This window comes from Melanerpes formicivorus, unplaced genomic scaffold, assembly GCF_026170545.1.
Source record: "Melanerpes formicivorus ecotype bairdi unplaced genomic scaffold, bMelFor1.0.p_v2 SCAF_20, whole genome shotgun sequence".
NCBI lineage: Eukaryota > Metazoa > Chordata > Aves > Piciformes > Picidae > Melanerpes > Melanerpes formicivorus.
In genome coordinates, this window is record NW_027142372.1 from 14,979,069 (window position 1) to 15,005,938 (window position 26,870).

The 26,870-nt window shown below is 43.7% G+C and overlaps 1 protein-coding gene across 3 annotated transcripts in view; it reads left to right on the forward strand.

Annotated features, from left to right (window-relative positions):
* Positions 1 to 26,870, forward strand: part of CDH11 (cadherin 11) — a 90,946-nt gene that overhangs the window by 43,976 nt on the left and 20,100 nt on the right. For all 3 annotated transcript variants that reach the window (XM_068150891.1, XM_068150890.1, XM_068150892.1), the window contains 4 exons: positions 3,168 to 3,298; positions 23,761 to 24,159; positions 25,118 to 25,412; positions 26,188 to 26,307. In XM_068150891.1, the coding sequence (XP_068006992.1) occupies positions 23,932 to 24,159; positions 25,118 to 25,412; positions 26,188 to 26,307 (643 nt within the window). In that variant the 5' untranslated portion in view covers positions 3,168 to 3,298; positions 23,761 to 23,931. The remainder of the gene's footprint in view (positions 1 to 3,167; positions 3,299 to 23,760; positions 24,160 to 25,117; positions 25,413 to 26,187; positions 26,308 to 26,870) is intronic.

Here is a 26,870-nt window from a genome sequence, read left to right on the forward strand (position 1 = left end):
TGTGTCCAGTTCTGGTGTCCCCATTATGAGAAGGACGCAGAGCTCTTGGAGTGAGCCCAGAGGAGTGCCACAGAGATGATCCAAGGGCTGGAACACCTCTGCTGTGAGGACAGGCTGAAGGAGCTGGAGTTGTTCAGCCTAGAGAAGAGAAGACCCTAGAGGGACTTTAGAGCTGCCTTCCGGTACCTTGTACTGAAGAACTTCTTCCTAAGATCCAGTCTAATCCTACTCTCCCTCAGCTTCAAATCATCTGGTCGTCTATTCTATTCTATTCTATTCTATTCTATTCTATTCTATTCTATTCTATTCTATTCTATTCTATTCTATTCTATTCTATTCTATTCTATTCTATTCTATTCTATTCTATTCCTATTTCTATTTCTATTTCTATTTCTATTTCTCCTGTTCTTGGTGTTTAACACCTCTATGAAAAGTCCCTCTGCAGCTTTCCTATAGGATCCCCTCGGGTATTGGAAAGCAACTCTAAGGTCCCCCAGTGTCTTTTCTACACCAGGCTGAACAACCCCAGCTCCCTCAGCCTATCCTCCTGGCAGAGATGCTGCAGCCCTTGGATCATCTTTGAGGCCCTCCTGTGAACCAAGTGCTTTCTCTACTAGTGCCTTGGTTGTCACTGCCCCTGTATACTGCACTGGTTAGGCCACACCTCGAGTACTGTGTCCAGTTCTGGGCCCCTCAGTTTAGGAAGGATGTTGACTTGCTGGAACGAGTCCAGAGAAGAGCAACAAAGTTGGTGAGGGGTTTGGAACACAAGCCCTATGAGGAGAGGCTAAGGGAGCTGGGGTTGTTTAGCCTGGAGAAGAGGAGACTCAGGGGTGACCTTATTGCTCTCTGCAACTACCTGAAGGGAGGTTGTAGACAGGCTGATGATGGTCTCTTCTCCCAGGCAGCCAGTACCAGAACAAGAGGACACAGTCTCAGGCTGCACCAGGGGAGGTTTAGGCTGGATGTTAGGAAGAAGTTCTATACAGAAAGAGTGATTGCGCTATGGAATGGGTTGCCCGGGGAGGTGGTGGAGTCGCCGTCATTGAAGGTGTTCAGAAGGAGACTTGATGGGGTGCTTGGTGCCATGGGTTAGCTGTTTGGGTGGGTTGGATTGGTTGATGGGTTGGACACGATGATCTTGAAGGTCTCTTCCAACCTGGTTTGGTTTATTCTAATAAAGGTTTATTTATTCTTTATTAGTGACTTGGTCACAGCAGAAGCCACATAACCTTATTTCTTCCTCTGATGGAGTAGGGGTGAAATCTGTTGATGTAAACAGTGCTATGATCCTATGCTTCTATGAATATTGAATCTGTGATCTCCAGTCAGTGTCTGTTCATTTCTTCTCAACAGCTCTGAAATTTGGCCTCTGTTGCTGAACTATTTTTTTTTTTGCAATTCAAACATGATTTCTTTAAGAGGAGTGAGAAATGGGTATAAAATGGCTATAAAGGAGATGGCTTGAATAGTTAAATACTGCAGAAAATTGCTGATTGGGATATATCAACTCAAAATACAGAGGCTATCTTGCACTAATTCTTCCTAGAAATCATCAATTAATAAAGGTCTGGGTAATCTAGCTTGATTTCCTTGGCTAGAATTAATCCTAGACCTAGGATTCCTTTACTGCCCATTTAAGATTCTGCCCAGGTATCAAATGAGCATCAGAATAGAACAGAATTAACTAGGTTGGAAAATACCTCAGAGATCATCAAGTCCAACCTGTCACCCAACACCATCTAATCAACTAAACCAGGGCACCAAGTGCCTTATCCAGGCTCTTTTTAAACACCTCCAGTGATGGTGACTCCACCACCTCCCTGGGCAGCACATTCCAATGGCCAATCTCTCTTTCTGTGAAGAACTTCCTAACATCCAATCTAAACCTCCCCTGGTGCAGCTTGAGACTGTGCCCTCTTGTTCTGTGGGTGGTTGCCTGGGAGAAGAGACAAACCCCTACCTGGCTACAACCTCCTCTCAGGTAGTTGTAGACAGCAATGTCTAGACATCCTCTTCTCCAGGCTAAATTAGAGTAGCTAATCTAATGAGAGTATCTACAACACTACATAAAAAATTGATCCCACTGAGTATTTTTTTCACTTTTCTGTTCAATGCTATTTTTTACAGTGTCAGAAGCACACAGGATGGTGAGGAGCTGCTTTCTGAGGCTGGCACCATTCTTAACTTACTGATTTGAATTTCAGAAAAGACTCAGCTCATCTCATAGGAAATGATTCAGCTGTTTTCTTGTCTCTGCCCCCTTTCTACAGACTGTCTCAACTCACTGTCCCATTTATGAAAGGATTTTAACCACCAAAAGTGCTGGAGATGAACTTCTTATGGGCAGAAGCCCCTCATTTGCTTCCTTCAGATGTTTTATCCTAGATACCTTGCCCCTGCTGTAGAGGTAGCTCTGCTTATTACAACAATCTACTCCTTTCTCCATCATAATGATAAAAACACTTATTTGGAGCACTTAGACATGTTCAAAGCACATTGAGTTGGCTAATGGTATCTGCAGCTATTACTTCTTTGCCTATAGTGTTGGATGTTCCCAGGACACATTTTTTTGCACAGAGCCCAGTTTTTGTTTGTTTTTAAGGAGATAACACAAAAGAGGTAAAGGAATTTTGCTATGGCCTCCAGCATTGTAGTTATGGAAACATTCTTGTAGTAGTACCTTATTGCTGTCTACAACTACCTGAAAGGAGGTCGTAGACAGGTGGGGGTTGGTCTCTTCTCCCAAGTAACCAGCACCAGAACAAGAGGACACTGTCTCAAGCTGCACCAGGGGAAGTTTAGGTTCCAGGTGTTGAGAAAGTTCTTCCCAGAGAGAGTAATTGGCCATTGGGATGTGCTGCCCAGGGAGGTGGTGGAGTCACCATCCCTGGAGGTGTTCAAAAAGGGATTGGATGTGGCACTTGGAGCCATGGTTTAGCAGTCATGAGGTGTTAGGTATTAAGTAATAGGTTGGACTTGATGATCTTTGAGATCTTCTCCAACCTTGTTTATTCTATGATTCTGAGTCTGTTAAAGTAGAAGCTGTTTATTAATTTTCTCCTTGGAATTCAAAGTATAATGTAATTGCTTCACTCTAGGCTACTGTGCTAGTTATTAGGCTGGCCTTTAGCTGGATTTCAAATGATCTTTTCCATTCTTTGCAGCCTGAGCTGAAGTACTGGAGAAGTGGCAACGAAAAGCTTGCATCTGCTTTGTCATCATAGCCTCCTTCAGTGGCATTTCAAATGTGTGGAATATGCTACATAAATTGGCAACAAGTTTCCAGTGGGTGAAGGTAAGTGGTGCATCCAAATGCCTGATCTTCTGAGTGGTGTCAGACATGTGTGGCTAGCCTCTTGCTCCTGTGGTGTCTACAGCATTTGTACAATGTAGGCCACATTCCCTTGGTGATAATCCCTCCCTTGATGTGTGTTGTCAGCCCATTTTTCTTTCTCATGATAGAGTTTATCCACTGGGTCTTGACTGTCACTCAGGAGGGATGATGTTGTAGGCCACTGACCATCCTTCTATGTGTGTAGAGTATGATTTGACAAGGTGCATTTATGGGATCACTTTTTAAAATGCCTTGTTTAAAATAGCAGCAAACTTCTTCAAAACTCACAGCAATACAGCACTGAAAACCAGAACTCACAGAATGGTAGGGGTTGGAAGGGACCTCTGGAGATCATGAAGTACAAGTGCATGGTTTAGTTGATTAGGTGGTGTTGAATGATAAGTTGGACACGATGATCTTGAAGGCCTCTTCCAACCTGATTTATTCTATCCTAACCCCCCTGCCACAGCAGGATCACTTGGGGCAGCTCACAGGAATGCATCCAGATGGGTCTTGGAAGTCTGCAGAGGAAGAGACTCCACAACCTCTCTGGGCAGCCTGCTTCAGGGCTTTGGCACCCTCACAGTAAAGAAATTTCTCGTTATATTGAGGTGGAACTTCTTGGGTTCCAGCTTGTATTCTTTGTTCCTTGCCTGCTAACAGGGCACCACCAAATGTAAGACATTTTCTAATATTTAGGTTTCCAACTTGGTTTTGTCAGTCAAAAAGATTTATGCTTTTCTTGATCAAGGCCTGCATGAGTAAGTGATTAAATTAATGTGTGCTTTATTTGTCCACTGTTTTGTGCAAGGCCACTGAGCTTAACATGACTGCTCAGACCTGGGTTAGAAAAAGAATTTAGTGATGACCCTGAGGCTTCGGAGGAGGTGGCTGTGGAAACTGTGGAAGTAGAGCAGCATGAGAAAACCTAGACCTAAAAATAGTTGTATTTGCTGCTCTGATGCTTTGAATTTTTCATATCCTCTTTGTCTTTAAGTTGTGCAGCTGCTGAAACCAGTGATCCCACAAAGATGAGAGCTGTCCACATAAAGGAGTATCCACACTTCAAAAAAAAAACCAACTTGGAAACAGATTAAATGTAATAGATAATAAATACATAAGTACTCTCCTTTTTGCAGAATCAAAGGCATGATCCCATCTGAATTGTCTAGACTAAGGAGTACAAAGCTAGGATATTAAAGCTCTTTGTCTAGCTGACTCATTCACAGGTTTTACATTCAGTGCACTCAAGTCCTGCTTGACAGATGCCTCATGTCTGTGGCAGTGTCCTTGAATGATGATAATCTTATTTCTGGCAGCCAAATGGGCCATAGACTTCCACATCCTTGTGAAAAGCTGTGCAGAATAGAATAGAATAGACCAGACCAGGTTGGAAGAGACCTTTGAGATCATCGTGTCCAACCTATCATCCAACACCACCTAATCAATTAAAACCATGGCACCAAGTGCCTCATCCAATCTCTTCCTAAACACCTCCAGTGATGGTGACTCCACCACCTCCCTGGGCAGCCTGTTCCAAAGGCCAATCACTCCCTCTATGAAGAACTTCATCCTAATATCCAGCCTGAACCTCCCCTGGTGGAACTTGAGACTGTGTCCTCTTGTTCTTTTGGTGGTTGCCTGGGAGAAGAGACCAACCTCCACCTGCCTACTACCTCCCTTCAGGTAGTTGTAGACAGCAATAAGGTCTGCCCTAAGCTTCCTCTGCTCCAGGCTAAGCAACCCCAGCTCCCTCACTCTCTCCTTTATAGGGCTGTGCTCCAAACCCCTCCCCAGCTTTGTTGCCCTCCTCTGGATACATTCCAGCAACTGAGGGATGCAGAACTGGACACAGTACTCAAAGTGTGGCCTGACCAGTGCTGAGGTATCCACAGGCATGCTAAAGTAGACTGCAGCAATTAGTATTAGACTGAATCGGCTTGCATTTGACAGTGATACTGACAGCATCCAATTTAATTTTGGTGGGAAACATGTAAGCTCCTTTGCTGCTTAGGAGGACTTGTAGCTGAGGATGTGAGATTCTTACCCTGTCATTCACTGAGCACAAAGGCCAAATTCTGCCCAGTTCTTGTCCTGATACAGCTTTGCAATAGCAGATTTCTTTAGGTGGTTCTTAAACTAAGGCCCGAGAGTGAAATGTTAAGGAGAGTAATCTGCTTGTGTCAGCCTCATTTCACATGAGCTGTGTAATGAGATGGAGCCTGAATTTGTTACTTCTGCTTTGGTGATGCTCTTCAACTTGCTTGAGCTGAAATACCTTTGGAAATATTGTTGGAATATTTATAACACACAGATCCTGGTCAAACAGATACCAGAGAAGAATGACTATATGAATAGAAATTACAAAGGCTTCCAGAAGATATCAAGTGCCCAATCTGTTATAATCTCAATACCTCATAATGTGGCCATTTGAGATTTTTACTCTCTGCATTTTAATAGAAAATTATTTCCATGAAGTGTGATTGCCTTGAGAGAATCTTGATTTTGTTCAACTGTGTGGTCTGCTGTTCAAAAAACCCCTGACTTGTACTGAAATTCAGCTGTCAGTGACAAAAAGGGTGGGTTTTATTCAGTGCCAATGCTGAAACAACTGAGTTATCAAATACTCATCTCCGCATTTTCTCAGCCTTCTGGGTAATCTCAGCCCTGTTTGGGCTGCAGTGTGCTCTAAAGCAGCCTGGCTGGACTAAGTCACAGGAAACTCTTGAGGGATTCCCCCCAAGGCACGAGGTTTGCTTAAGCGAAGGAGAGAGTGGGGTGGAGTGGACTGGACTAGACTAGACCAGACCACACCAGACCAGGAGTAGAATAGAACAGAATTAACCAGGTTGGAAAAGACCTTTGAGATCATCAAGTCCAACCTATCATCCAACACCATCTAACCAACTAAACTACGGCACCAAGCATCCCATCCAGGCTACTTCCAGATCCTCTGTCTGTCTTCCCACTCAGATGAAAGTGAGACAATGGTACTAGGGCTTCCTGCTGGCACTGAAGTCCTCCTCAAGCTGTACCTGCTTTCTTCTTTGACAGCTTACTTGATTTAATGAGTAGAAGGGCTTCAAGCTCACAGCTCTGCAGGAATATCTGGCTGCCGGGATGGGTGGCTTACTTTGAATGCTAGACACACCAGACCAGGTTGGAAAAGACCTTTGAGATCATGAGGCCCAACCTATCACCCAACACCATCTAATCAACTAAACCATGGCACCAAGTGCCTCATCCAGTCTCCTCTTAAACACCTCCAGTGACAGTGATTCCACTGCACAGACTGCAGTATCTGGTCATAAGTGTATTCTGCCATTCCAGTTTTCCTATGCAGCAAAGCTATTCTATACTCTGTGCTGTAATACAACCCCAAACTTAGTGTATTTACTTAATTTGAGGCGTTTAACCTCATTTAACTGCATTGTTAGTCACAGGTGAAGAAAAAACTTCTTAGAAATGGCTTGGATATCTTTCAGGGGTACCTGCTGGTGTCATCACGCGAACATGCAATTTGTCTGGCTCTGCTAATCTGTATAAACACTAATAAAGTCACACAAGTTGTGATTGGTAAAATCTAATGTAATGCAAAGGCTTTTCCCATTTTATTCCTGACAAACTGCATTTGCAAGCATTCAGTTACTTTATTTTCAAATGGCTTTTCGATTACATTCTAGTGCTGTAGGGGAAAGCCTTTTGACAAAGGCATGACATAAACCATTTATATTGCAGCTCCATCATAGTTCCCATAGCTAAACTAGACTGGACAGTTCATTAAAAAGAAAAATTAATAGTACAAGGTTGCAGGGAAACAATAACAGATTATGACTGGCCTGTGGCAGCCCCCTGAATTCATGTAGTGGAATAAAAATGATTCCCTTGTCTCGTAAATGAAGGTTTGTTCCAAGGTTTTAGACAAAGTCTAAAACAGGAAAAAGCAATGCAGTTTCTTGACTCTAAAAGCAATGCTTGGTAATTCCTGAAGAAGATTAATGTATACTTTTTGGGGGGGGGGGACAGAGAGCATATATTTAACAACATTTGAATGCATAATAACAAACATAGTTTCATAGTTTCATAGTTTCATTCAGGGTTGGAAGGGACCACAAGGATCATCTAGTTCCAACCCCCCTGCCATGGGCAGGGACACCCCACACTAGATCAGGCTGGACAGAGCCTTATCCAGCCTGCTCTTAAACACCTCCAGGGACGGGGCCTCGACCACCTCCCTGGACAACACATTCCAGGGTTTCACCACTCTCATGGTGAAGAACTTCCTCCTCACATCTAGCCTGAATCTCCCCACCTCCAGCTTCATTCCATTCCCCCTAGTCCTATCACTACCTGAGATCTTGAGAAGTCCTTCCCCAGCCTTCCTGTAGGCCCCCTTCATGAAAGAGAATGTATTAGAACACATTAAACAGCAAAAGGTGTAATTTTCTCAGGGCTGTGCAGAGGCATGGATGGGCAAATGTGAGGGCAGAGCTAGGACTCAATCCCATCTTTGCTTATCTGAGGTAGCCACTGCTCTAGACCAGTCTAGGACAGGTTGGACTGGATGATCTTTGAGGTCTTTCCGACCTTATTGATTCTATGATTCTAAAGTTGCTGGTTGTAGGGACTGTCGCTCTTCTGTAGTGTGCCACAAACAGTGAGACATTTGTGATTTAATGACATTTCTGTTAGGTCCATTGCTGCTACCTGTGTAACATCAGATGTGATTTATCTCTTGCTTAAGGTTATTCTTAAAGGTGTAACCAAGTCCTAATGGCCTCCTTCTCCATGTTACTGTGTACTTTCCTACTTCCCTCAGGGTTTCATGGTTCACATTTTCTGTATTAATTCTGGTATGTGTGGCAAGCACACAGACTTATACTTTCATGTTGAAATCTGAGTTTTATTATAGCAATGCTATAAATTCCTGTCTCAGAAGTTATTTCAAAGAATATAGGCTCTGGGATGCATTAACCATTTGTTTTGGCCGGTGGCCACAACCTTGTAATGAATTCAATGGGCTAACAGGAGAGGCCAGAAAAGGGGAAGTCTGAACCAGTGTAGTGTTTGGAATCAAATATGAGACTGACTCTGCAGGGTGTTCTGTAGTCCTGTTTTTGTTCATGGTCTTCTTGTAGGAACAACAGCCTAAACCACTGAAGAGTCATGGTTCTGGGATCTAATCCCCTTTTACAGGTTCATACCTACTCTTAGAAGACAGCTTGGGTGCATGGCCTCCCATTCTCCCTTCTCTGCCCCCAGAACAGAAAAACAGATTATGTAACCTCAAAATCTGGTCACTCAGAGAGGCCTCCTGGCATTCTTGGCTAAGTTTCATGCTATAAGCTCTATTTTGTGAACCCAGGCTGCACTGAAGCAAAAATAACCACCCAACCAAAAGAGTCTCCCTTGACCTCCTGAGCTGTTTTCTTACTTTCGCTGCAGGCAACATGTATGAGTTGCAGCATGCTGGAGAGAGGAATATTGCTCTTCATTTTTCAAGGAAATGAGTTTTGCACATTTAGCACTCACTAATGAGCTGCTCCTTTCAGGCCTGGCTACTAACTGCAAGCTTCATTGCTATGTCCATGCCCAAAGATAGCATTTGTTTTCCCTCCCTCTCTGCCCTGTAAAAGGCACAGGAGAGAGCAGCCCCATCACAGGGAAGGGTCTTTCAGTGAATCACAATGACTCAGTCCAAGGACAGCTCAACAAAGACTGTGTTGTGCTGTTTCACAGTACAGCTAGTGACCCAGTGGTTACTGCTGCTTTGCTGCTCCCAGGATAAACAGACTAACACAATAGTTCTGTATTCAAGAAACCTCACATCAGATGGAATTAACTTTTCTTTCTTTCTTTCTCTTTTTCCTCTTTTTAGATCTGTAGTGATTTGATTTGCTTAAAAAAACTGCTTTGATTTAACAAAAATGAAGATCAATTAAAAGTTTAAGTGGGATAGCTTCCCAGTAAAGAAAAGAATGGCAATGGCTTTTTTAATGGCTGTCAGAACCAACTCATAAGCAGAGGCTGGTGCTCTCTTGGCCCAGTCATTGTCCAGCTTACTTCTGCTCCCCCCATGCTGTTGCCTCCTTTCAGCACAGGCTGCATTGCTTTTAACATGAGCTCACACATGGTTGGCAATGTTGCCTTTTATTTCACTGAATCAATTTTCCTGTGAGCTGTTACCAGTGTGTTGCATCCAGGTTGCTAGAAGTCACCCTCAGTTTATCATGCTACAGCTCGTGGAGCTCATTTAGGCCAAGGGAACAACAGTTATATGTCAGGCCAAGAGTGTACTATTATGTCCACTTTAAAGTGATGCACACAAGCTTTCTTATATCTGCCCTTTCTCTGGTGCCACATTCCTTAGCAGCTGCCTGTCAGGCAGATGTCTTCAGGCAGGGATGGAGATGCAGAGTTTTGCATTCCAGAGCACTACAAAGATGATTCCCTCCTCCTTATTCCAGAACCCATCTGGAGTCATTTCTCTGTTTGCAAACATGCTCCACATCTCCATGCCTTGCACTTTCTTCACTGGCCTGTAGTTCCATGTGACATGCAGTTTTACTGGGAATGGTGTGATTTATGCCTATAAAATATTGCCCTTTGTTCTCTGTTTTCTCTGAAACTGGTTTTGTGCAGCTTCCAAGGCTGTGTTTGTTCTCTGGCCAGTAGCTGACCCCATGTGAACAGTTTACAGCCCTGAGGCCTACACTTATTGTCATCATAGAATCATAGACTGGTTTGGGTAGGAAAGAACCTTAAAGATAATGTATTTCCAACCCCCCCTGCCGCAGGAAGGGACACCTCCCACCAGCCCAGGGTAATGAAGGCTCATCCAGCCTGGCTTTGAACACCTTCAGGGAGGGGGCATCCACAGCCTCCCTGGGCAACCTGTTCCAGTGTCTCCCCACCCTCACTATAAAGAATTTCCTCCTAATCTCCTGTCTAAATCTCTCCTCTTCCGTCTTGAAGGTACTTCCCCTTGTCCTATCACCACAAGCTCTTGTAAAAAGTCCCTCCCCAGGTTTCTTGTAGGCTCCATTTGGGTACTTGAAGGCCACTAGAAGGTTTCCCTGGAGTCTTCTCTTCTCCAGGCTAAACAGCCCCAGCTCTGAACTGTACAACATAGTCAATCCAAAGCTAAACAAAAAGCCAAAACAAATGACCTGGTACTCAGATAACCTGCTACAGCCAAGTGAGTTAGCCAAAGCCCTGAGATGTGGTTGAAGCCCCATCCCTGGAAACATCCAAGGTCAGGCTTGGTGGGACCCTGTGTAGCCTGATCTATTTGGAGGTGTCCCTGCTGACTGCAGGAGGGGCTGGACAAGATGACCTTTCAAGATCTCTTCCAAACAATGCCTACTGTGATTCTGTGAAGCCCACAGATGTCCCTTGAGATGTAACAAGTAGTCATGGGTCCTGAGGACTGTGCTGGTAGCCTCACACACAGCCTTTAGCATGCTGGAAGCAGTGGTAATACAGTTTTACTGGCATAGAGAGCTCTGAAATTGTGACAAGTTGAGGTTGCACATGGAAATATTCTGTTATTTTTTGTATTGTTAATTACACCCTTTTATTAAATAGGCATCTAGTAAACATTCATCTTAGCAATCTTATTCTTGCACAAACATTCATGTCATGCATTACAGATGGGTTTAGTTATAGCTGTTTACAAACATTCTATCACAAGTACCCACCTGTGACCTTCTTAATGAGTTCTTCCTGCTTGTAAGATATATTTACCACTCTTCAGGGCTGATTCTAAGCCCTTTTGCTGAATCGTAAAATCGTAGAATCATAGAATCAATAAGGCTGGAAAAGACCTCAGAGATCATCAAGTCCAACCTGTCACCCAACACCTCATGACTAACTAAACCATGGCACCAAGTGCCACGTCCAATCCCTTTTTGAACATTTCCAGGGACGATGACTCCACCACCTCTCTGGGCAGCACATTCCAATGGCCAATTACTCTTTCTGGGTAGAACTTTCTCCTCACCTCCAGCCTAAACCTCCCCTGGCACAGCTTGAGACTGTGTCCTCTTGTTCTGGTGCTGGTTGCCTGGGAGAAGAGACCAACCCCCTCCTGTCTACAACCTCCTTTCAGGTAGTTGTAGAGAGCAATAAGATCTCCCCTGAGCCTCCTCTTCTCCAGGCTAAGCCACCCCAGCTCCCTCAGCCTCTCCTCATAGGCCTTGTGCTCAAGGCCTCTCCCCAGCCTTGTTGCCCTTCTCTGGACACGTTCAAGAGTCTCAATGTCCTTCTTGAACTGAGGGGCCCAGAACTGGACACAGGACTCAAGGTGTAGCCTAACCAGTGCCGAGTACAGGGCAGAGTGAGTTCCCTGCTCCTGCTGGCCACACTATTCCTCATACAGGCCAGGATGCCATTGGCCTTCTTGGCCACCTGGGCACACTGCTGGCCCATGTTCACTCTGCTGTCAGTGTCCCTAGGTGACTTCTGCCTGGCTGCTGTCCAGCCACTCTGACCCCAGCCTAAAGCTTAAGCCAAAAAGGGTTCACATTTGTAGAAAGTGTGGGTTTTTTTAAAGCCATAATCTTTCTTTCTTTCTTTCTTCTTTTCTTTTCTTTCTTTTTTTTTTTTTTAAGGCAGTGTTTAACCTGACAGCCCTTGCATTTGAACAAGAAATATGTCTGTCTGCTCAGAAAGATGTTCCCTGTTCTTGGATGAATCCCCAGATCCAGTTTCTCCAGCTGGTCCCCGTCTGGTACTTTATTCTCTCTAACTACTGGATTTGCAGGAAGCTATTTTTTATCGTAGGTGACAAACAAATGGTACCAGATCATTCCTTTTCCTTTTGATCACTCTCCTGAGCTTTTAAGCTGTAAACACTGTCTTTAGGTCTTCAGTGTGGTAGGAAAATACAGGCTTAGCATTGTAGAAGAGCACCATATCACTATCCTTGGATGTGATATTGTAAAAGCACTATGGGGAAATTCAAATGACTATTCCATATGGGCAAGTTTCGTGCAACCTTCTATTATTTACCAGAGGGAATTAGAGGAATAAGGCAGATGGAGGTGTTCAGCATTCTACACAAAGAAAAACACAGCCACTGGAATTTTGCATAGGCTTTTAAATGGAGCATTCCAGGTTCCTTGTGACATGAACAAAACCAGCACATGCCACTGTAGTGCTTCGTAGAATCACAGAACATACCTGGTTGGAAGAGACCTTCAAGATCGTCCAGTCCAACCTTTGACCCAGCAATGAAGGGTCAACATCTGGTCCTAGGCCATGCCTTGAGTACTGCGTCCAGTTCTGGGCCACTCAATTTAAGAAGGACATTGAGACTCTTGAATGTGTCCAGAGAAGGGCAATGAGGCTGGGGAGAGGTCTTGAGCACAAGCCCTGTGAGGAGAAGCTAAGGGAGCTTGTGTTGTTTAGCCTGGAGAAGAGGAAGCTCAGGGGAGACCTTATTGCTGTCTGCAACTACCTGAAAGGAGGTAGTAGCCAGGTGGGGGTTGGTCTCTACTCCCAGGCAACCAGCAACAGATGAAGAGGACACAGTCTGAAGCTGTGCCAGGGAAAGTTTAGGCTGGAGGTGAGGATAAAGTTCTTCCCAGAAAGAGTGATTGGCCATTGGAATGTGCTGCCCAGGGAGGTGGTGGAGTCACCATCCCTGGAGGTGTTCAAGAGGGGATTGGATGAGGCACTTGAAGCCATGCTTTAGTTAGTCATGAGGTGTTGGGTGATAGGTTGGACTTCATGATCTCTGAGGTCTTTTTCAACCTTATTGATTCAATGGTCCCTTCCTTACTCCAACCTCCCTTCACCACTTCTGGTGCAGTCTGAGATAGAATAGCAGAGAACAAGACAGAAGGTTATGTCAGCCTGTTCTGATGACAAAATTGGTAGATGCTACAGGTTGCTTAGCCAAGTATATGACAAATTTCAACAAAGAATCTTTATCAAACTTTAGAAAAAGCTTAATCTGAAAAACAAAAACGTGAACAACACTCCAAGTGCACTCAACAGGCTGCAACTCACAATTTTAGCCTGGCTTGTAATCAAGAGGGAAAGTACAGATGAAACATCAAGTTATGCGCTTGACAATTACTTGGCCTGCTGAAAGCCTCATTTCTCTCTGTGAGAGGTGATAAAATTGACAGAGATGAGAGCTGTTTGATCTGATGACTTGCCATACACTGGACTTTCTTAACAGAATCATAGTAACCTGGTCTCCAAAGCCTCATGCTTTTGCAAACCTGATTTATTTGGGAAATGCTGTTTAATGCAACACCATTGCTTATTACTCTTGGGCTTTCAGTCACTTTCATCTTGCCCACCAGCTACTTGCTTCTAACGTGGTAATTTGGGATTCTAGTTCACAGCAGCTCTCTTGGGCTTAACATGGATGGTCTTTAAAAGCTTTCTATTGACACAACTTCCATTTTCTTTCTCTTTCCACTCCCAGGACTGTCAGCAATCATTTTAGTTTGTTTATTTCCACTCTCAGGTTGACGTTTCCTGCACAAAACCCAAAAAGGTTCAAAGTTACTAAGCATTCCATCCTTCTTCCTATAACTGTAACAAGTACCAATGTATTTAGAAACATAATGCTTGGTGACATCCTTTCTCATCTCTCTTTGCCATAATGGTTTCCCTTTCCACAGAAATCACATCTAGTGCAAGAGGACATTTTGGTTTAATTACCACAGTGGGTGACTTGAAGGGAAATTGGTTGGATTGAAATAGTGATATCACACTGGCAGCTTTTTGAAAATAGCATTTGGGTAGAAAATGTGCAGAACACAAGGGTCTGTTTGATGTGAAAATTAAAAAGCTTAGTCCTACTCTTTTGACACCTTCTACTAGCTCAGGCTGCTCAAGGCCCTGTCCAGCTTGGCCTCGAACCCCTCCAGGGAGGGGGCCTTCACAATCTCCCTGGACAACCTGTTCCAGTGTCTCACCACCCTCACTGCTAAGAATTTCTTCCTCATCTCCAGGCTCAGTCTCCCCTCTTCCAGCTCAAAGCCATTGCCTCTCATCCTGTCACTACAAGCCTTTGCAAAAGTTCTTCCCCAGCTTTCCCTTTCAGAAGGTTGGACAGGCCAATCTTAGAGGTCTATTCCAACCAGATATAGTCTGTGATTCTTGTATCTTTCTTCAGGTATTGGAAGGCTGCTGGAAGGTTTCCCTGGTGCCTTCTCTTCTCCATGCTGAACAGCCCCAACTCAGCCTGTCCCCACAGGAGAGGTTCTCCAACTCCCTGATCATTTTTGTGGCCCTCCTCTGGACCTACTTCAGAATCTGTCTAACTGTAGGTGATTCATAGCTCTGGCTACAAACAGCAGACATCTCATTAAACAAATGCTTATTTTTTTTGCCGGTTTCCCATGACCAACTTTCTGTGGAATGTCAGTTTCTGAAACTAGGGATTTTATGCAAGAGCAGCTGTAGAGAAGCATAGAATTGTTTGGGTTGAAAAAGACCTCTAGGATCACTGAGTCCAACCATCAACCTAAGACCACCATGGCCATTAATCCCTGTCCTGAAGGGCCATGTCCACACATTTCTTGAACACCTCCAGGGACAGTGACTCCTCCACCTCCCTGGGCAGCCTCTTCCAATTCCTGGCCACTCTTGCAGCAAAGAAAATTTTCCCCAGTATCCAACCTAAACCTCCCCTGGCACAACTTCAGGGATTCAAGTTTTGCCTCTTGATAACATGGTACCCAAAAAAATTAATCAATCATTCAATTATAGCAAGGCACTGCCTTGAAGCTATTGCTATTACTGGTTTCTGTCAGAAGAACAAGAAATTGTTTTGTTGCAATCATCTGTAATTATAGGTCAGAAATAGTGCACATAGTCTCTGGGATCTATTAGTGGTTCATCTAATCAGTTACAAATATGTAATGAACAGATTTAACTCCAAATGAATTATGTTTGTGCAAAATATACTGAATCACTTGCTTGAAAAACAAATTGCAAGTGCAAGCTGACACGTCCGTCTTTGCTGTGCTATTTATATGCTTGGCATCTAACTGCATCACCTGGGCGGCCCAGGGAGGTGGTGGAGTCACCGTCACTGGAGGTGTTTAAGAGGAGACTGGATGAGGCACTTGGCACCATGGTTTAGTCGATTAGATGGTGTTGGGTGATAGGTTGGACTTGATGATCTCAAAGGTCTTTTCCAACCTGGTTAATTCTGTTCTGTTCTACCTTAGCTCCTCCTGGGTTTTTTTGGGCTTGTACCACAATATTGGGAATTAATGGCTTAGTCTTTGTAGCTTCAGACTCCTGGAAGTCACAGAGTCACAGAATGTTAGCGGTTAGAAGGAACCTTGAAAGGTCATCCAGTGCAAATCCTCCTGACAGAGCAGGATCACCTAGTAGGATCACACAGGAATGCAACCAGAGAAGGAGACTTCACATCCTCTCTGGGCAGCTTGCTCCAGGGCTCTGTCACCCTCACAGTGAAAAAGTTTCCCCTTCTGTTCCTGTAGCACCTCCTCTGCTCCAGCTTGCACCCATTGTCCTTTGTCCTGTCATTGGACATCACTGAACAGATACTGCCCTGCACATCCTTATAAACTTGAATGAGGTCCCCCCTCAGCCTCCTCCAAGCTCAAGAGCCCCCCTCAGCCTGTCCTCATAGGGAGATGTTCCACTGCCTTCAGCAGCTTTGTGGCTTTGTGCTATACTCTTGCAGGCAGTTCCCCAAGGTCCTTCTTGAACTGAGGGGCCCAGAACTGGACACAGTATTCCAGATGCAGCCTCACTAGAGCAGAGATAACTCCTCTGCTTTGTACTCAGAGCAGGTAGGGCTGCACAGCAAGCCAAAGGGAAAGCTGTAACTAATGAAGGTGGTGTTTGTGATTGGTTGTGTGTTTGGGCTTTAAGTTAAATGGAAATCATAGAATCATAGAACCAATATGGTTGGAAAAGATATCAGAGATCATCAAGTCCAACCTATTACCCAACATCTCATGACTAATTAGAAAAAGACATCTACCAGGGGTGGTCTAATTTGGATATTAGGAAAAAATTCTTTCCTACAAGAGTGGTCAGACATTGGAACAGGCTGCCCAGGGAGGTGGTGGAGACATCATCCCTGGAGATGTTCAAGGGGCAGGTGCACATGGCACTTTGAGACATGGTTTGATAGCCATGGTGGTTTTGGGTTGATGATAACTCAGTGATCTTAGAGGCCTTTCCCACCAAAAGAAGTCTATGGTTCTGTACTCTCAGATTTTTTTTTTGGTATTGTAATAATGATTTAAATCTGCAGTGTTGCTGTAGCCTCCCATTAGGTACCTAAACAGAGATGGTCTCCTTCATTAGAGCTATTGCAGCTGTCTGAGGAATGTGTTTGAATCCTTTGACATCTTGTGCTGTGGAGCCAAAATAGATCTGTTCACAGCACAGCTCTGCCTATGAAAAAGTTAATTATTGATTCCATTTTTTATTTAAAAAGAATCAAAGTGGCTTTTATGCTCTTTATGGGAGACATTTGCACTAAACTGGAACAGTTCAGCAAACTATCAGAAAAAAACCCAACCCCTTTTGTGTGTATGACTGAAGGATCTGAACTCTTTCCTCTACAGCTCCAAGAAAGATGAGAAAAGGAGAAGGCTCTTTGATTAGGAATTTAGCTCTCACCTTTCTTGCTCTAGCAAATGTATTTGAGAAAGGGACTTGTAGTAATTCAGTGACTTGTCAAGTTCTATAAAGATAAGTGTTACAGAGAACTTAATTATGGGAACCTCTCTAAATGAGAACTGCAGTGGTTGCTAGACTTAAAGTGTTGCCAGGGTGCTTTGCATGTGCTTCCAAAGGGGCAAATCTTTTATCATAAGCTTTCCTTCTTGAGGGAGACCTGATTAGGGGACTGGAACATCTCTTTCCTGAGATGAAAAACTCAGAGAATTGGGGAAAAGAGAAGACTGAGGGAGAGTCTCATCAACTCTGATCAATACTTCAAGGGTGGGCAGCAGGAGGATAGGATCAGTCTGTTTTCAGTGGTGCCCAGTGACAGGACAAGGAGTAATGAGTACAAACTTGAATATAAAGAGTTCCATATAAACATGAGGAAATTCTTTAGTTTAAGCATACTGGAGCACTGGAGCAGGCTGCCCAGAGAGGCATCTCTGGAGACATTCAAAACCTGCCTGGATGTGTTCCTGTGTGACCTTTATGTGATCCTGGTTTGGCAGGAGATTTGGACTTGATCTCCAGAGGTCCCTTTCAAACCCAACCGTTCTGTGCATCTGTGAAAGGGACCAGGGGATCAAATAGTCTAACAGAATTACATTCAAAGTGGAAAAAAACCTTCTGTAGAGGAGCACATTCATCATGTAAAGACCACACAAGATGCTGTAATACTTCTGGCATTTCAGCAGCACTGCTGAAGCTCCTTTAGAAATGAAGCTGTGAGTGCAACACCACAGACTGGGTTTAGGTTTCTGATTGCATGGAGGCTTTCAGCCCTTCAATGGAAGATTACAGATCAGGTCTGAAATGGATTACTTGTTGGAATTCTTTCTGATTGGGTTTGGTAGCTGCATAGGCACATCTGTAGTCATTAGGTTGTGATAGATTTTCAGTCTTTAGTGCTGATTTTCTGTCTCATTTTTAGGGTAAACCCAAATGACTGTCAGTCACAGCATGAGTGTTATTGAGCTATTCATAAGTATAAATTCTTAGAGGGGAAAATAAAATCAGAGTTGCTTTAGCATGTAAGTAGAGCATTAGTAGCTGGAATTAAGTTGACTTTAGCTATCATTTCTTTCCTCTGCAGGGTGTCACTTATAGCCACTTACAGAAGAGCAGACTACATTGAAACTCGCACGGGCACAGGCTGCAGATGTATTGGCCTTTAAGTACACATGAAATTATGAGAATTCCAATTGGAGATGCACAGGAACACAATTACTATTTAAAATAAACTCCACGAAGAGCTTAGTCATTACTTCAAATGACTCTATCAATCACCATGTTCTTTAATAAGACTACCTTTCTTCTTCCTTGTTGTTTTCCTCCAGAGTTTATGCTCCCAAACAGACAGTCTCTCTCACATTTATCTTAAGTGGATCTCCCCAGGGCAGCAAGTAAATGTAAAACTCTGTTTACAGCCATTTTTCATTTCCCAAGCCCTTTAATATCATTCTCTCAGGCTTATTTCTGTGCCATTCACTTCATAATGTACTAAGTTGTCTTCCTTCTTTCTGCTGCTTTGTGTAAGGTACACTAAATGGCAATTTCACTCTTCTTGAATGAGTACAAATTAAATCAAAGCCTGGTGAAAGTACTTTCCTTCCATGATAATTTCAGAGGTGGATACTGAAGGATATATCACATTATATTAGTTAGGAGGTCATTTTTTCCCTACCTCTTTCCTACAAAATGACTTCTGGTTTCAAAGAGGCATCATTTGATGATTTCATCAGTGCTTTCCCTAATACTGAGTCTCCAAGCTGCTCCAGGAAAATGTGGCTACATTTCAAAAACTATTCTTTGGAGCAGCTGGGGATTATTGGCTTTAAACATCTCAGTAATCCAATACAGTGCTATAAACCACAACTTAAAAATGCAAGGGATTAAGATTTCCTTTCACAGGATTTGAGAGAACTCAGAATAGGATTCTACAAAACTTAGCATTTTTAAGGTGACTTCTGTCGCTGGAGATGAAAATCACCAGTTCTGTAAAGATTTTATTGATGTATTTAGCACATACAGACCTTGCCTTGGCCTAGAATCCCTCTGCAGTAGGATACTCCTACAATCTTAGCTGTTTCCACACCAGTCAAGAGAAAAAAGTTTTGCTAAACAGGAAAAAAAATGAAATCAGAATGAAATGTTAGGTTATCAAAATATGTGAACCTGGGGCTGTTGAGTCTGGAGAAGAGAAGGCTCTGAGGTGACCTAATTGTGGCCTTCCAGTATCTCAAGGGGGCCTACAGGAAGGCTGGGGAGGGACTTCTCAGGATCTCAGGTAGTGATAGGACTAGGGGGAATGGAATGAAGCTGGAGACGGGGAGATTCAGGCTGGATGTGAGGAGGAAGTTCTTCCCCATGAGAGTGGTGAAGCCCTGAAATGGCTTGTCTAGGGAGGTGGTTGTCCCTGGAGGTGTTTAAGACCAGGCTGGATGAGGCTCTGGCCAGCCTGATGTAGTGTGGGGTGTCCCTGCCCATGGCAGGGGGGTTGGAACTAGCTGATCCTTGTGGTCCCTTCCAACCCTGACTGCTACTATGAACCTCACTGGTTAGGGCTGGATAGCTTTCTGCAACAAGACCTGGTATTCTTCAAAGATATTTTCATAAGCAGGAATTTCTTGAAAATTCTTAGCCATCAGGTATTTGAATACAGCAGTCTCCAAGGGGATAAAAATATCCATGGCAGCCTGAACTCCTGCCTTCACGCTGCCCTGCATACATTCACCAATGCACATGAGTAATGAAGCAGTTGTGCACACAACTGTTCTACATCACTCAATTCATGTGTTTTATTAAATGATTCCCAAAGTAGTTAAATACATGATATGCCCTACAGATTAACCACTATGGGCTCAGTGGGACCTGGCTGATTATTTCATGTAAAAATCTTTTTTTCCTGCCTCTTTTTTTTCCCCACATGAAATGCTTGTTTTCTATGACCCCAATTACAGTGTTCGAGGAAGAAAGAGAATCTTAGCTAACTACTTGAGTTAAATGTTGAAGTATGGTTTCTGAGGCTGCTCAGAAAAGCCCTATCCCAAGAGCAGATCATAGAGTCAGAGAATTGTTAGGGTTAGAAGGGACCTCAAGGATTGTCTAGTTCCAACCCCTCTGCTATGGGCAGGGACAACACACACTACATCAGGTTGCTCAAAGCCACATCCAGCCTGGCTTTGAAAACCTCCAGGGATGAGGCTTCCACCACTGCCCTGGGCTAATTGTTCCAGTGTCTCACCACCCTCATGGGGAAGAACTTCTTCCTAACATCCAGTCTGAATCTAGCCATTTCTAGTTTGGTTCCATTCCCCCCAGTCCTATCACTCGCTGACACCCTAAAGAGTCTCTCCCCAGCTTTCTTGTAGCCCCCTTCAGATACTGGAAAGCCACAATTAGGTCTCCTTGGAGCCTTCTCTTCTCCAGACTGAACGCCTAGGTTCTTGTTAGCTTTGCTGATGGCATGGAAGAGGCCCATGTGACAAAGCTGTGTGCATTGCCTGGCCCCCCCATGTCCCTCCCTGCCTTAATGGACAGTGGGGGTGCTCAGCCAGCTGTGCCTGCCCCTCCGTCCTTCTGCCCAAAACTCAGGCACTTTTAACTCCAGAGCTAATATGATCCAATATTTATTCTGTCATTAAAAAGCTATTAATTTCCTTGTCTGGTGATAAAATTATTGTAAAATAAATCATTCATCTTTTCAGCTAATTGGAATTACAGCTGAAATCTCATTTGGACTGGGACTTGCTATATTTACTTGATACTTTTGCAAACCATTTGAGGCCATAATCATCCATTATTATATTGCTACGCTGTGCTCTTGAACTGTTTTCTGCCAAGTGTATTCCTGAGAACAATTGCTATTTTAATCTGTCATCCAGAAGTCATGGCCTAGACGAATCAGTAAGATTGTTTAGTCTGTTCTGATTTGGCACATGGTCTTTTAATGGCTCAGAGGAAGTCGGCAGGGATGTTTGGGATTATTTTTTGCTATAAATACGATGACGGAAGTTTTAAAACAGCCCAGACTTCACTTCCATGGCTGCTCTTGTCATTAAAATGCAACAAGTGGCAGGACAAGAGGAAATAATCCCAAATATTTAGTTCCTTATTTAAGGATCATTTGCAAGGCCTGGTCTGTCAGTGTTGGGGGGGTGTTTTTATGTAACTGCGCAGAGGGAGGGCACGACCGCTAGTGGTTTGAGAAAGTCAGCCCAAGGTCATAGAATGGCTCAGGTTGGAAGGGATCTTGGAGATCATCTACTCCAACCTCCCCACCATGGGCAGCAACACCTCTGAACTAGACTCAGCTGCTCAAGGCCTCATCCAACCCAGACTTCACACTCCCATGCAGGAGACATCCACAGCCTCTCTGGGCAACCTATTCCAGAATCTCACCACCCTTGTACTGAAGAACTTCTTCCTAAGATCCAATCTAAACCTTATCTCTCTCAGCCTCAAACCATTTCCCCTTGCTCTTTCTCTAGACACCCTCATGAAAAGACCCTCTGCAGCCTTTCTGTAGGATCCCTTCAGGTATTGGAAGGCAGCTCTAAGGTTCCCCCAGGAGTTTTCTCCAGGCTGAACACCCCCAGCTCCCTCAGCCTATCCTCCTAGCAGAGGTACTCCAGCCCTTAGATCATCTTTGTGGCCCTCCTCTGGCCTCAATCCAACAGCTCTGTGTCCTCAGTACTAGTGAGATATTTCCCTGTTGCTGGAGTTACAGGATGTGGTACAGGTTCAAGCTTTTGCCTATATTCACATTTTCTCTGCTACAAATAACAGTGCTTAAGATCTCCTTATTTATCATAAAAGCTCGTTTTGTTTTAAAGGTGGTAACATGTATTTATAGCTGTGCCTGTATGAATATCACATTTATTTGTATCTTTTTGGAGAGTAAAGTGAATTACACTGAAAGCTGAAACAAACAATGTAGGAACCTTGTGAATATTGGCTGTTCTGTAAAGATTGAAGGAGAATATATTGGAACCCCCAGGGACAAGTCAAAGTGGCTTTTATGATGAATTGTTTGCTGCTGCAGCTGTAGACCTTAGTTCAGGTTTCACTCTATGATGCAATTTCTGCTTCAACTATTACTTCTGACCTAGTGTTTTAAGAATTATTAGAATGCAAGAAATCAATGTAATTCAGGGAATTTAAATCAGAGGGAAAGCAGGAACAAATAATCAATCATTATTTTATATCAAAAGTATCTGAATGTGTTTTTATTGGGTTTTGGCATTTATCATCACCAGCACAAAGACAGCAGAAGTGGCAATCAATGTTGCTTCTCTGCTTTGATAACTTCAGAGCTAGAAGAGCTACTTCAAAGGCCTAAATCCTACATCATAGACTCATGTTTTGGTTGGAAAAGATGTCTAAGATCAATCATGGAGCCCAACCATCAACCTATCACCACCATGGCCATTAAGCCGTGTTTCCAAATGCCAAGGTCACACTTTTCTTGAACACCTCATGGAATTTCTGATGGAATTTCTGTCAGCCACTGCTCCTAGAAAAATAAGGATAGTTATTTACAGGATGTGAGTCTGTTGATCATAGAAAGGCCTTTTTCCAGGCATGTGTAGAAAGAGTATATTCTTGATATGCAAATATCTTGGTATCTATTTTATATCTAAACATGTGGCTTAACAACTTCTATCTAAGGCTTGTACCTATGCTCCAAGGAGGGCTTAGACATAAATGATGTGTTTTGACAGTTACCTTGCATCTTGGGCTAAATCCATTTGGAAGGGTCATGAGAGAATATGATTCTCTGTCTTTCAACTTCCCTAACCAGCAAGTCTGACACAAGGTGGCAGATGTAGCCAAACACCAAACGTACTCATTAGTCAGCATTTCAGATGTATTCATATCTTTTAATCTTCTCATTTTCTGGAAATTTCCCCAAGATATTTCTAAGTTTTATTTTGCTCAATAAAATAACAACTTTTGTTGCACCTCAGAAATATGAAAGATGTGACAGATTTCTCCTTGTCATAGAATCAATAAGGCTGGAAAAGACCTCAGAGATCATCAAGTCCAACCTGTGACCCAACACCTCATGACTAACTGAACCATGGCTTCAAGTGCCACATCCAATCCCTTTCCAAAGGACAATTACTCTTTCTGTCAAAAACTTTCTCCTTGCCTTGAGCCTAAACTTCCCCTGGCACAGCTTGAGACTGTGTCCTCTTGTTCTGGTGCTGGTTGCCTGGGAGAAGATACCAACCCCCACCTAGCTACAGCCTCCCTTCAGGTAGTTGTAGAGAGAAATAAGGTCTCCCCTGAGCCTCCTCTTCTCCAGGCTAAACAATCCCAGCTCCCTCAGCCTCTCCTCACAGGGTCTGTGCTCAAGATCTCTCCCCAGCCTCGTTGCCCTTCTCTGGACACATTCAGGAGTCTCAGTGTCCTTCTTGAACTGAGGGACCCGGACTTGGACACAGTACTCAAGGTGTGGCCTAATCAGTGCTGAGTACAGGGGCAAAATGACCTCCCTACTCCTGCTGGCCACACTATTTCTGATGCAGGCCAGGATGCCATTGGCCTTCTTGACTACCTGGGCACACTGCTGGCTCATGTTTAACTGCTGTCAACCAGTACTCCTAGGTCCCATTCTCCCTGGCTGCTCTCCAACCACTCTGTCCCCAGCCTGCAGCACTACATGGGGTTGTAGTGACCAAAGTGCAGCACCCAGCACTTGGACTTGTTAAATGACATCATCCCTGTTGTGTTTCTTTCAGGAATTAAGCTGGGAAGCCGTGGAGCATTAAAGTGATGTGTTCAATGTGTGGCGAAGGCATCTTATGTGCAGAACGTTTGATCTGAAACTTTTCACTAGCCCCAAACCTTTTGACTTCCAAGGTGGAAGGGGTAGATTCTCGGATACTCCTGTGCCTACACACTAACCAAAAATGAAGGAGGACAGTTGTTTACACGCCGCTCTCATCTGCCTGGGCATGTTGTGCTACAGCCACGCTGCGGCCACAGAAAGGCTGAACCACACAAGGCCATCACTTCATGGGCACCATGAGAAAGGGAAGGAAGGACAAGTTCTGCATCGTTCAAAAAGAGGATGGGTTTGGAATCAGTTCTTTGTTATAGAAGAGTACACAGGACCAGATCCTGTACTGGTGGGAAGGGTAAGAGAAGTTTTCTTGTTGCTTCATCAGTTACTATTATTAATTTATATTATTATTAATTCATATTAATATTATTTTATAAGTTGCCTTTTATTTTTCTCCTTGCTATTAATTTTCTGCTGGAATAGAATAGAAATTAACCAGGTTGGAAAAGACCTTTGTGATCATCAAGTCCAACCTATCACCCAACACCATTTAATCAACTAAACCGTGGCACCAAGTGCCTCATCCAGTCTCTTCCTAAACACTTCCAGGGATGGTGACTCCACCACCTCCCTGGGCAGCACATTCCAGTGGCCAGTTACTCTTTCTATGAAGAACTTCTTCCTTACATCCAGCCTAAACTCCCTTGGCACAACTTGAGACTGTCCCCTCTTCTGGTGCTGGTCGCCTGGGAGAAGAGACATTAAAAACTAGTTGGCAATCACTGATTGGCTCATTCACTGCATCTGCAGCAGAATATGATTCCTATGAAGTGTATAAAATCCTTGTGAAAATGGCTCTTCCAATTTCATTTGAATAAATGAAATTCTTCTCACGTATTCTCTTAAATCTCAAAGCTTAGGTCTCAGTGGCACAGTACAGAATCACAGAATGTTAGGGGTTGGAAGGGACCTCCAAAGATCATCCAGTCCAACCCCCCCTGCCATTGCAGGGTCACCTAGAGCAAGTCACACAGGAGCACATGCAGGCAGGTTTTGAATATCTCCAGAGAAGGAAACTCCACAACCCCCCTAGGCAGCCCATGTGGTACCATGAAAGTCTTTGCAGGCAGCTTCTCTGAATGTGGAGCAGATGTGTGCACAGCATGTGCTCCAGCATGGGTTATTGCCTGGTGTAAGACAAGGTTTTGTAAACAACAAAAATGACAGGGACTTAATGAAAGCTTTTGTGTCATAAAGGCATATACGAAGCGTATACCATCTTGTTAAGATATGTCTGTCTTGTTGTTTTGTAGCTTCATTCAGATATTGATTCTGGAGATGGAAACATTAAATACATTCTCTCAGGTGAAGGAGCAGGAATCATTTTTGTCATTGATGACAAATCAGGGAACATCCATGCAACAAAGACACTGGACCGGGAGGAGAGAGCTCAGTACACTCTGACGGCACAAGCTGTAGACAGAAACACTAACAGACCTTTGGAACCACCTTCTGAATTCATTGTGAAAGTTCAAGATATAAATGACAACCCACCTGAGTTTCTTCATGAAAACTACCATGCCAATGTGCCAGAGAGATCAAATGTAGGTAAGTACTCATAAATGTTCAGTTCCTGGCCCCGTGAAGATGTTGTCAGTATGTCTTAGGTTTACTTAATTCTTATAATCTAGACATTTGGAAAGTAAAATTTACTTCGTGCTCAGCCAGTGACTCAGTCAGTTTGTCTAAATCTGCTGACCAAATCAAGCCCTGCACAGCTACTGACTGTCATGCCTGAAGTAGCTCTCAATGCTTCTTAGAACAGGACCATTTCCTCCTGGGAAGCGATGTGAATGTCCCCTGGAATTTAGAGAGTGCGAATTCCTCTAGGGTAAACATCAAGATCATTCCTTCGGCAGAGCTGCGTAATAAAGCTAAGAGCTACTGCCGCACTATCTGTTCCATTTTCATCTTCTGTTTGAGCTTGTGTCTGTCTCAGACACTTCCACAGGAATTATTTCTCTGAGACTTACTGAGGAAAATGTAAAAAGAAAACTGTTGTTTGGCTGTCTAATGACAGAAGCAATATAACGCTTTAACTGCTGAGGGAAAAAACCCGTAATGGTGCAGCATGACTGCTGACATTTATATCTTCACTGCTTAGAACATTAATCCACATCCCAGCTGGTGGCAAACCTTTTTGTATGACTCTGTTTTGTTGGATACAAATTGCCAAGTAATTTTTCTTTCCCTTTACTAAACCTGGAAATAAAAAAGTTAAGAAGTAGTTCTGCTGTGTGACTGAAAGCTTCTCTGCATGCTTCTTACAGACATCTTTGACTCTGACTGTATTCCTTCTGGGTTTGCTTTCCATTTTTTTTAGGTACATCAGTTATTCAGGTAACAGCTTCAGATGCTGATGATCCTACCTATGGGAACAGTGCCAAATTGGTTTACAGTATTCTTGAAGGTCAGCCGTACTTCTCGGTGGAAGCTCAAACAGGTATTATCGAGCACTTTGTTTGAGTAGGACCTCATAACTGGAATACATTAAAAGGAAGAGCTGTCTGTACTGACTGAGGCAGTACAGTTGGCTTTATCTACTGATTTGTTTCAGCAAAGCGTCCTTCGTTCTGTCTTAGAATCATAAAGTCATAGAATGGTAGAGGTTGAAGGGACCTCCGAGATCACCGAGTCCAACTCCCCTGCTGGAGCAGGATCATCCAGGGCAGGCCACACAGGAACACATCCAGATGGGTTTTGAAAGTATCCAGAGGAGAATCCACAGCCTCTCTGGGCAGGCTGTTGCAGTGCTCCAGCATGCTCACAGCAAAAAAGTTTTTCCTCGTGTTGAGGGAGAACTTCCTGGGTTCTAGTTTGTATCTGTTACCCCTTGTCCTACCACAGGACACCACTGAAAAAAGCCTGCCCCCTTCTTGACACCCACCCTTCAGATATTCATAAAATCAATAGGATCTCCACTCAGCCTTCTCTTCTCCAGAGAAGAAGCCTCTTCTCCAGAGAAGAACAGCCCCAAGCCTCTCAGCCTTTCCTCATCAGATAGAT